General features: G+C 46.7%; 1 protein-coding gene across 3 annotated transcripts; it reads left to right on the forward strand.

Moving 5' to 3' along the window:
- Positions 1–6405: 6405 nt before the first annotated feature.
- Positions 6406–9604, forward strand: DKKL1 (dickkopf like acrosomal protein 1). Of its 3 annotated transcripts, none has more exons than XM_036747762.1 (5): positions 6406–6600; positions 7345–7564; positions 8189–8329; positions 8571–8663; positions 9152–9567. In XM_036747762.1, exons 2-5 carry the CDS (start codon positions 7358–7360, stop codon positions 9443–9445), a joined length of 735 nt encoding a protein of 244 aa, XP_036603657.1. In that variant the 5' UTR covers positions 6406–6600; positions 7345–7357; the 3' UTR covers positions 9446–9567. The 3 variants fall into 3 exon arrangements, with proteins under 3 accessions (XP_036603657.1, XP_036603656.1, XP_036603658.1); XM_036747761.1 differs by lacking the exon at positions 6406–6600 and adding an exon at positions 7093–7262 and having other exon boundaries at positions 9152–9604; XM_036747763.1 differs by lacking the exon at positions 6406–6600 and adding an exon at positions 7114–7220 and having other exon boundaries at positions 9152–9566.
- Positions 9605–11659: the final 2055 nt, after the last annotated feature.

Below are 11659 nucleotides of genomic sequence, written 5' to 3' on the forward strand. Positions count from 1 at the left end.
ATGGAGCTAGGATTAAAACCTAGAATCATCTACCCAGCAAAACTGAGTATCATGCTCCAAGGCAAAATATGGATTTTAATAAAATAGAGGACTTTCAAGCTTTCTCAGTGAAAAGACCAGAACTGAATAGAAAATCTGACTTTCAAACACAAGAATCAAGAGAAGCATGAAAAGGTAAACAAGAAAGAGAAATCATAAGGGACTTACTAAAATTGAACTGTTTTGTTTACATTCCTACATGGAAATATGATGTGTATGATTCATGAGATCTCAGTATCATAGTAGCTGAAAGGAATATGCATATATATGTGTGTATGTATATATATATATGTATATATATATACACACACATATGTGTGTGTCTAGGTATGTATATATGTAGGTGTGTATATATATATATACATACATATAGACAGAGGGCACAAGGTGAGTTGAATATGAAGGGATGATATCTAAAAAAAAATCAAATTAAGGGATAAGAGAGGAATATATTGAGAGAGGGAGAAAGGGAGAGATAGAATGGGGTAAAGTATCTCGCATAAAAGTGGCAAGAAAAAGCAGCTGTGTAGGAAGGGAAGAGGGGGCAGGTGAGGAGGAATGAGTAAATCTTGCTCTCATCGGATTTGACCTGAGGAGGAATGCCATACACACTCAATTGGGTATCTTACCCCACAGGAAAGAAGGAGGAAGAAGATAAAAAAGGGGGGACGATAGAAGGGTGGGCAGACAGGGGAAGGAGATAATCAAAAAACAAACACTTTCGAAAAGGGAGAGGGTCAAAGGAGAAAATTCAACAAAGGGGGATAGGTTAGGAAGGAGCAAAACATAGTTAATCTTTCACAGCATGAGTATTGTGGAAGGGTTTTACATAATGACATGCATGTGGCCTATGTTGAATTGCTTGCCTTCTTAGGGAGGGTGGGTGGGGAAGGAAGAAGGGAGAGAATTTGGAGCTCAAAGTTTTAAAACAGATATTCAAAAACAAAAAAAAAGTTTTTGCATGCAACTAGGAAATAAGATACACAGGCAGTGGGGCATAGAAATTTATCTTGCCCTACAAGAGAAGAAGGGAAAGGGGGATGGGAGAGATGACTGGGGAATGGGGCAACCAGAATATACACCATCTTGGAGTGGGCGGGAGGGTAGAAATGGGGACAAAATTCATAATTCAAACTCTTGTGAAAACCAATGCTGAAAACTAAATATATTAAATAAATTAAATAAAGTTTGCAAAAAAAAAAGATTCAGCCCAATGAATAATACAAGAAATAAATAAATGAAAAGACATTCATTAAGTACTTATGTTCCAAACACTACGCTAAGCACCAGAGATACAAATACAGTATCAGGACAGTTCTTGCCCTCAAGAAGCTTACATTTTAATAATACATATAGGGGAATTGGGGTCAGAGAAAGGAGCTTTAGCCTAGACAGTCACAGAGGTGGTGAGTGGAGTACATTGAGGAGTAGATTGAAACACTCTTTCTAGTAGCAGGGGCAGTTTTGATTTGATTACGGTTCCAGAACTGGAAATCGAGGTGGGAGAACATGCATGGTGGGAGATGAGGAGATGACTAGGATCTAAAATGAAACAGGGCTGGGCTGGCTAGGTAGAGTGGACCATGTGGGATGCTCACTAATCAAGAGAAGGTAGATGGAAGCTCAGGAGTTCCAGTGCTGAAAGGCTTAAGTCTCCTAATACAAATCTCTGGTTCAGAGGGTGCAGTGGCAAGAAGGTAACCTTCCAAGAGCCTACTGAATCCTGTCTCTGTCACCTATTGTTTACTCTTCCTCCCACCTTTCTGTCCTCTGCAAATGTGATGAACATTTGCACTATCTCTGTGTTTATCCAAGTCATTGATAATTAACAGCATGGGGCCAAGCCCTTCAGCACCCCACTGTAGACCTTTTTCTACAGTGACAAAGAATCCCTTGATGACTCCCTGAGTCTGACCATCCAAGCAGTGCTGAATGCATCTAAGTATATTATCATCTCATCCACATCGCTCCATCATCTCCCCAAGAAAAGCATGAGCTATTTGATGCAAAGCTTTGCTAAAATCTAAGTAACTCATAGCTATAGCATTCCCTTCCTTTACCAGTTTAGTGACCCTGTACAGTTAGCCTATTCCTGATGAGCCACTGATGGTCATGCAAGATCATTTGAAACCCAATGAGGGCCAGAGCCTGGGCTAATCAACCAGACATGCTTTGCTTTGCTCTAAAAATGCCTTTTTCTGTGTCGGCAACTTTAAGACCAGATAAGGCTGCCCAGAAGCATTCTTCCTGTTTGTAACCACTAAAGGACAGGATACCTAGGAACAGACACTGTCTTGAATAGTGTGACTTTTCTTGTCTTGGTATCCTTTGGACATATGCTATACAGGGGAAGCAGATATCTTGTCATCTTAATTTCAATTGACACTTTGTCAATTGTCTTATCTTATTGTATTTAACACTTATTCAACTAAGAAACTTCCTTTCTCATGGTATGGTTAAACACATATGTAAACTATAAATCTGAGGGATACAGACATCCTGAGTTGGCATTATCCTAAAACATACAAAAAGGCTTGTCATTCTTTTATCAAGCAGTTCAAATTTAGGTTTTGGCTCCGTGTATACATGTATCTGCTAGCTTTAAGGGAATAAAGCAATATGAATTTATATATCACCTAAGGTGTTTGCCTCTTTTAACCAAACTTTCAGATCGACACCGCGCTGGCCTCATGGGTCACTGACCTGAGCTCCTCATGGCTCCTTATTGATTCAATATTGATCCAGGCCTTTGGAAACTAGAATAGAACTTCCTTGAGGGCAAGGACTGCTTTGGCCTCTCTTTCTAACTCCAGCAATTAGCAAAGTGTCTGGATCATCACAAGTGCTTAAAAAGGGCTTTTTGATTGATTGACTGAAAAAGGAATATTTATCAGAAATATTCATGTTATGAAATTATCCATTAACTCTAGCCTTCACCTCCCCCCCATCTGAAAAATTCCCTTCTCTCTATCAAGCAATTTCATTCATAAGACACAGGCTTTGGTTTGTTAAAAAGAGTAAGGCAAAATGGTTACAAAATATCAAGCACTCTCCTCTCATGGAGCATCATGACCTCGGCCCTCCACTTGTACTCATAGGTCCTGGACAAGGTTAAAGGAATGGATTGTGTGTTTGGAATTTACCTGGATAGGCTCTGCAAACAATGAGAAATGGGAAGCAGTGGGGGGCGGGGAAGACTTCGAGGCAAAATGGATTGGTTCCAAGATCTCTGGCAGGATCTGGCCAGCCAAAAAGCTGCCCTTCCAAGTGGCAAAGGTCTGTTTCCTTGTCTTTCACAAATAACCTTTCCCCTGTTCATTTAATATCACTGTAGCTTCAGACTCAAGTGAGGGGACCATATGGCATCTGCATACACATTCGTCTTCCCTAGCTCTTCTTTCATACTAAACTCACAGTTTCCTAGTACTGCTACTCATCTCTGGCAGAGAGCATCCTCCTTCAGCCCAGGTCAGAATAAATCAGTAGATGGTTATTAGTCCATACTTAATTAGTTTGACAAAGTCCTGGAGCTTCTCAGAGACGGCTCACCTTGAAACCAATGTCTCCATGGGGGACATTGTATGTGGGGGATATTGTCTCATCCATGAGTCCTCTCCTGGCAAATACAATAGGTTTCTGGTGGCTCCTGCTCACTTGGGATCATTAATAGGATTTTACTTAGCCAGTCTCTAACCTGAGAATGATGAAACAGTAGGCCAGAGACAAAGTGCCAGAAATCAAGTATCTGTTTAATTAATTAGTTTCATTATGAGGAACAGATTTGAAAATCAGGAATTCTTCAGATCAGAAGTCCACCTTGCTGTAGTGAAGGCAGAGATTATATACATAAATCACAAATGAGAAAGGAAGGGGGAAGGTGGATTGCAAACAACAGTTTGCAAGGGTCTGCGTAGTTTCTCATGACAAGCCCGGAATATGGGTATCCTGAAGTTCTGTGGGAATGGTATTGGTTCAGGTCCTTGGGAATCATTACTTGGTGAGTCACAGGACCAGAGTTCTGCGACAGGAACAGGTTCTACAATCTTTGATTCACTTCACTTAAGGTACAGAAACACAAGAATACAGTGATTGTGAGAGCGTTGTCAAGGGTTTGATTGATCATTTCAAGCTGCATTATAAGTCTGACTCCCAAGCCAGAAGAGGCAATTCTTAAAAAATCTCATCTATGAGTATATTCATTATATATATCATATCAATTAATATGAAAATCATAATTACCTCCAGAGTATCAAATGACTCCAAAGCCTTGCAGGTAAGTCTCAGCATGTGATAGAGAGGGGTGTTTAAATGCACTGAAGCAGACTGATCTTCTCATCCCACCAGGCTCCAGGGGTGCCTGAAGACACCAACAATACTGCTTTTTTCTGCCCTTTCTTGTCCTTCTCCACTATATACTCAGGAGGGAGATCACTAGGATGAAGAGTCCCTCATAAATTTTGGATAATAGCCACCAAAAAGTAATTTTTTTAAAAGGTGTTAGAAATTCTCTGGAAAGAGCCAGCTAATGAGTGCTTTTATCTTTTGGAAGTCAAAGTATCCTGGATCTCAAAGTGGGAAAGACTTTTGAGACCACGGAGTCCAACCCCCTCACTTTAAGCACAGTTAACTCTTAATAAATGACTGGCTTGACTTGACTTTCCATTTGAGGTTGTGGAGTCCTGGGGATACTGACCTCAGTTTAGGGGGTGATAAGACTTAAGAAAAAAAATGGGTTTCTGAACATACCTGAGAGACTCAGAGCAGACCATCAAAGACAAGGCTGTTCAGAGGAGAGTTCATAAGAGAAGCAGTTAACAAACAAGTGTAAACAGAACAGTGCAAAAGGCAGTGCTGACCTCAGTGAGGCCTCTGTCCATTCTGAGACAGTCTGGCTGAAGACCCCTTGCTGATAAAATGGACAGAGCACTGAGGAATGCTTTACAGTCATTTCCAGTAAGAATACTGGCCCAGAGAACTGTAGCCTTTCTTATAAGGCAAAATTTCCTAATCACAGCACCTCCAGCAGACTGAAGACAGTACAGTAGATGATACTACCAAGGCTGGCACAGTAGCAGGCTTAGGAAGAGCAAGAAAAAGCTACCATCTCCTCTTCAGGGGAGAGGCTTACTAACCACAGTATTCTTAGTGGATGTTAGACAAAGTGTTAGGTGACCCTGAAGATTGTTACAACTGAAGAGAAACACCAGCATAAAATAACCAAGACTGTGGGGTAGAGGGAAGAGGTCCAGCAAAGAGCAGCACAATGACCATCTGCTTCTTGGCTTCCTTGGCTTCAAGTTCCAGCTAAAATCTTACCTTTTATAGAAAGCCTTTTCTGATAGCCCTCAATGATAGTGCCTCCCCTCTGTTAAATAACTCCAATTTACATATCTTGTTTGCACATAGTTCTTTGCCTGTTGTCTCCCCATTAGACAGTGAGTTCTTTGAGAGCAGGGGCTGTCTTTTGCCTTTCTTTGTACCCTCAGTGCTTAAGACAATGCCTGGCACATAGCAGGCATTTAACAAGTGTTTATTGACCCGCTTGACAGTAACAAACGTATAGTAAATGATAGTAAAGAATGCCAGTATCATAATAAATCGCTTCTTCATGTGACTTGATCACATATCCCCCTTCATGCCGGTGCCCTGGTCACATTTGCCTATAAGTGGCTGCCCTATACCTCATTTCTTTCTAGGTCCATTCATCCCTCCAAATGGGTTGTATATGTGAGAGAGGGGGCTCAAGATTTATTGGCTCCCTTGGGAAATAGTGAGTTTGCCATCACTGAGCGGTCTTCAAGCCCAGGCTGCACAGCCAGTTGTCACATGTATTGTAAAGATTTGGTTTTGAGCCTGGGTTCAACTCAAGGCCTCTTCTCTTCCAGACCTGGGATTTTGAGAAGGAATAAAGGATGTAGCATTGTATCTACTTTGGGGAATTCAGTACCTGTCAACTCACAGCAAATATGTATTAAGTTCCTACTGTGTACAAGGCACTGTGGATAAGGTGGGCTAGGACATGGGCCTGGGATTTTTTTGGTATGGGGAACCTCCAGGTGAGAAAAGCACCAGTGCAGGTGGGAACCACCCCTGCAATTTAGACTCCTGGAGAGTTGTCCAGAGCATTGAGAAGTAAATGACTTGCCACTATGTGTCAGAGATTAGGTTTGAGAATCTAGGTCTTTCTGCCTTTGGCTCTCTACCACTACTCTAAGCCGCCTCTCAGTCACCAGCTCATTTGAGGACCAGGGAAGAGTTAACAGCTAGGGCGTGGAGGGGAACCAAAAAAGCCTTCGGGAGGTGGCCCGTTCAAGAATGAGGGGGGAGGGGCTCTCCTGCACTCGGGCCCTCTCTGTGACGTCTCTAGGCCTCTTGTGACCTCCGCTCAGTTGGGGGAGGGGGCAATGCCCATTTCCTGTGCCCCCTCAGCACACGGTCAGCAGTCGTCTGGGCCCGAGCACCGAGCCGGGTCTGAGAGAGCAAAGGCCTAGGGGGACAGGCCGAGTGGGTCCTTGAGAAAGAGGAGTGAGCCAGTGACAGGGTGCGGAGGCCAGTGACTGGGTACGGAGGCCAGTGACTGGGTAGGAACCGGTAGACACAATACGTGGGTCTCAAGGGGCTTCTGTGGAATGGGACGCCTGGATCCCTGAGGGCAAGAGCTGGTGATCGTGATCGGCGAGCCTGGGTCCTGGAAGGTGGTGGGACAGAGGGAGGTGGTGCCCGGGTCTTTGACGGACTGGAGGCCGGGATGGTCGTGGGTGGCACCGGGAAGGACTACGCCCGGATCTAGGAGGAAGCAGAAGTGCGTAGATTCTGGAGGTCCTGGACGGCTGGTTCTCGGAGGACTGGATGTTCCCGACCCCTTGGCCCGGCCTCCTCCTATCCAATCGGGTTACACCGTTTTTAGGACCCTTCCCCCAAATAGATCGCAGCCCCAAACCCTGGTGGGGCATAGGGCCCAGGCGCAAGAAGCACGGCTCGTGGGCCCGCGCGCAAGATCACCTCCAAGGGGAGTTTCTAAGAAGTCCTGGGGTGGGGGGGAACCCAGTTGGAGAGGGAAGTGGCCCGAGCCGCAGAGGGGGCGTGACGGGGCACGGGCCAGGGCGGTTTGCGGGGGGCGGGGTGGCTTGACAGTTCTCCTGGTTGGCAGCCTGCCTCTGTGGGGTGTCTCACAGTTGAAGGTCTGAGTGCCAGGGTCCAGGCAGAGACACCTGGTTGGGAAGGTAGAGGAGTCTGTCCTGGGGAGGGGCGGGGACCTGTCTGCGGAGGCGGGGCTTCCAACCTCCGCCCCTTTCCCACACTCAGGCCCCGCCCCACCATGTGGCCGCAGCCCCTGCTACTGCTGCTCCTGCTCGTGGCATCTACCCCCGAGGACCAAGCTGCACCCATCTCCGTCCCTGAGCATGCCCACGGGCACAATCACGCCCCCGGGGGGCCTGACACTTCCGAAGGTCCGGAGCTGGGGCCCCTGGGCCTGCTGGGCATCCACAGCCTCCTCCGCAGCCTCAACCGCCTCCTCCTTCGCGTGAGTAGAAGGAAGGCCGAGGGATGTGGAGGACTGAGACAAGGGGACAGCCAGGCAACAAATACTGGTGAAATGTTTCCTCGGGGCTGTGACAGAGGGTCCTAGCGATAGAAACTGAGAGTGAGATGGCAGACGGGGACGCGAGGGTTCAGAGGGATGGGGGAGTACAAGGACAAGGTGGACAAAATTGTAAAGCAGGGATGAGGGAAGGGGTGGGAGGAGCTGACAGGCAAAAGGATGGGGAAGGGCAAAGATGACTCAGCCGTGGAGGAGACGGTAAAAGATGGGAAGGTAAGGGTAAGGTACAAAAGAGACTGGGTGGGGGAGGGAGGGGGGTGATGTTCAGAGAGAAGGAAAGAGAGGAAGATGAGAGGACAGAGGGACTGAGGCTTAGGCATAGAGAATAGGGGAAAAGACTGGCTAGGGATGCTGGAGAAAAGCCACAAGTTTGGAGGCACAGAATCAGAAAGAGGGAGGATGGGAGGAGCAACTTATGAGAGGGAGACTGAAGAGTTGGAGGAGGGTTCACTCCATTCCACTGATTTCCCCATGGTCCTTTCTGAATTCTCTTCCACCTGCCCCTGGCTTCCTATCTTCCTCTTTTCTTGGGTGGGGCTTCCCCAGGAAGATCTGCTTCGGGGTGTGGACAGCCTCATGACACCTTCGGTGGACTTTAGGAGCCTCCCCCCCAATTACCACAATGAGGACCAGAAACAACATCACTTGGGTAACAGCACTGTCTACAGTCACCACCAGATAGACAAGGTCAGCCTCCTTGCCCCTTCTCAGCCTCCCAGGCCCATGTCTCTGCCCAGCTAACTCTAGCCAGCCACCCATCTCTGCTCCTTCCCACTCTGGCCCAATACCTCTTAGACTATGACTTTGGCCAGCACTGGTAACAGCTGAGAAGGAAATTTGGTGATGGGCAGAAAAGGCGTTGGTAAATGGAATGGGTTTCATTCTCTGCCTGCCCCCCAACCACCATACTATACACATATACACACAGGTGACTGATAATCGGACTGGAGATGTGATGATTTCAGAGAAGATGGTGGCTGCAATTGAGCCTTCAGAAGGGAACGTGGAGGATGATTGGAAGGTCAGAGATGCTTCTGTTGCCCAGTAAATTTCAGTGTTGGACACTTGTGGCGTCCAAGGAGAAAAGATGGGGGGACTGTAACACTCTGTCTTCGAGGGTCCCCCTACCAAGAGGCAAGACCAAGGAACAAGTTTATGTTGCTCTCACCTTTGTCCATGCTTCTATATCTCTAGTAATCAGGGACGGGACTGAAAGAAATGGAGTGAAGTAGAGGAAAGGGTCAGGAGACCTCTCTCTTCCCTTCCTTGAAGCTTGTGAAGGCATGGCCCCAGCTGGTAAGCTCAGGAACAGTAGGTGAAGGTGGCAGAGGCAGAAATAGGAAGGAGGAAGTTAGGGTTGGACACAAGGGGCAGTGAATTCACCATCCCAAGAAGTGTTCAAGCAAAGGCAGGCTCAGCGTCCACCTTTCAAGATAATGTCTTGGGGGATTCCTGCTCAGGTACAGAAGGCCCTTTCAGTTCAGAGACCTTGTGTTTCTGTGATTCTAGGCACCTGAAGATGAGGAGAATGAACCACCCCAGCCTCTTCCCAACAGTGGACTGAGCAGCTCCCATGCCGAAGCCCAGCCCAGAGTGTCTTTCTGGATCGTCAGGCTGCCACATCGGATGGCCCGAGCTGAGAGCCGAGCTGGGAGCCGCTGGCTCAGCGAGAAGCGTCACCGGCTTCAGGCTATCCGGGATGGGCTTCGGGAGGGAGCCCACGAGGAAGCCCCCTTGCACCTCCACCCTGTGCCTCGAAGGGCTCACTTTCTCTACCTCCTGAGGCCCCCCCAGCAGCTTTAGGCTACAGGGGTTGGCAAAGAGGCAGACTGAAGGCAGTAGCAGAAATGAGAGGCAAGGATGCCTGCATCAGCCCCTCAGTCTCCTTGAAAATAAATAAAAATTCTATCTTCAGTGAGAACGGCATCAAGGTTGTCATCTCTGGCCGTTCTCTGTCATAGCAAGGCCCTGTCTCTCATCAGTGTCTCTTCTCTCCTGTTCCATCACCACAGCCTGAAGTAGAGAAAGCTCCTGGATAGGAATCAAAAGACTTGGGTCTCACCTCCAGCGCCTTGGGCTAGTTACTTTTCAGATTGTCAGTTTCCTCATTAGTAAAATTAGCATAAGGGGTTTCCAGCTGGCCAGAAGATACAGAAAAACCAAGGGTGGGATCTGGGACATTCCCTCTCAGTCTCTCCAGAAAACAAAAAAATGACCCCAGGGTAGATAGTGGGTCACAGTACCCAGTCCAAACCACAGCTCAAGATCCTCCACTGACTCAAAGTAAACACATTAGTTTAAAATAAAATACTTAAGAAAACGCACATAGGATACAGCCTCCCACAACTTACTACACCAGTGACAAAAGACACACATAGAAGAGGTGAGACCGAGGCACATGAAGGGAATGTGTTGTTAGGGAACACACATGAAAAGGCACGTGCCCCAGGAACAACCTGTGGCTTTGAAGGGCTGCCTGTGTCCTCTTAGCATATAACACCTTCTCTGCTAGGTATCTCCTTTCCTCAGCTATATGGTTGTATTTTGGCTCTTGTGGGGCAACCGCTGGGTCTCCTCTCTTCAATGCCTTAGAAGGCCTCTCCTTGACGCAGGCAGGCTGAGCTTTTTTGATATATAGCCCAGTCACCATACCTAACTAAGGACAGCCAAATAAAAAGCCAGTCGGAGTGGCCGCTTTCTAAGAGCCTCTGTTCTTTAGAAAGCTTGTGTCTGGTGTTACTGTAAAGTTTGTTAATGTGAAGAAAATTCCTCCTTTGTAACCCAAAGGAACAACAACAACAACAAAAAAAAAAAAACAGGTAAGGACATTTGTTTTCCATCCTCCTGACCCAATAATGCACCTCCTGGGTAGCATAAAACTTCACTTGTCCTACTTACATCAAAATCTTACAAATGCTTTAGAAAAGTGAGTTATTTCCAGTCCCACTTCTGCCCATAATAATCTATCATGCTTAGTCATCTCTTATTTCTGGCCTTATAGAAATATAATCTTTAGAGGATCTCCAGTACCCTGGGTTGCCTGCTGGCATGTTCCTAGGACAGCCAGCCCTCTAGGCCTTGTGAAACACTTTTGCCCCTTCACAGAACACAGTGTCCCATAAGAAGAGTGTTTTACCAACTGGCATTAAAGGGTGTGGCTTGGAGCAGCTGTTTTAGGTGCCATAACTGTCTTGGCCACCAGATGATGCTCAAAGCTAGCTTCGACAGCTCCCACCTGTGCGGGTGCAAAAAGTATCTAACAGTCTCACCTTCCCAGACTCTTCTAGTGCTTTCTGAGTGGACCATTATGTAGGGATATTCCAATAATAACTCATTTCTCCAGCATGGTCCCAAAGAATTCACTCATTCAGCATATTGGCTAAAATACATTTATCCTACAATGAAAACAAATGTAACTTAACGGTAAGCTCTGAAGAGATTCAGCACACCATGTTTTGGTAAAGTTGAATTTCCAATTCCTCCTTCCCCCCCAACCCTATTCTTGATCAAATCTCTTCACTTTTTCAGGGTAGGGGGATAAGCCTCCCTGATCTAAACATCGAAGGAGGAAGGGGAAATCATGTCTCCACACTCTAACTTGCTTCTCTTGTGGAAACTGTACCCAGCTCCTAGCTTGTCACCAGTCCATTTTGGTGCTCAAGTCAGTGTCCCAGAAAACCTTCCGATGCTTTTTTAAAATGCTTTTTGAGGGCAACGCCGGCACTAGGGGGCTTCTGAGAGTGCTCACCTGGGGCCGTCTCACCCACCCACAGCCTCCTTCACCAAATCTTGGTTGGCCAATGAAACCAGAAGGCTGAGGGAAGACTGAGCTGCTCCATATTTCTATGGCTTTCCCCATGTTAGCAGACCCCAGAAGAGTGGGGAAGAGCATGCAAAGAGTGGAAGGGGCAAGTTATGTAGGGAATCTTTGTTGAAACAGAGAAGGGAGAGTTCCTGGAAATCAGAGACCCATTGGGCGACTGGGAGGTTTTGAGCTGTTTGTTAAAGGGGTCATGG

Source organism: Trichosurus vulpecula, chromosome 2 (assembly GCF_011100635.1).
Source record: "Trichosurus vulpecula isolate mTriVul1 chromosome 2, mTriVul1.pri, whole genome shotgun sequence".
Classification (NCBI taxonomy): Eukaryota; Metazoa; Chordata; class Mammalia; order Diprotodontia; family Phalangeridae; genus Trichosurus; species Trichosurus vulpecula.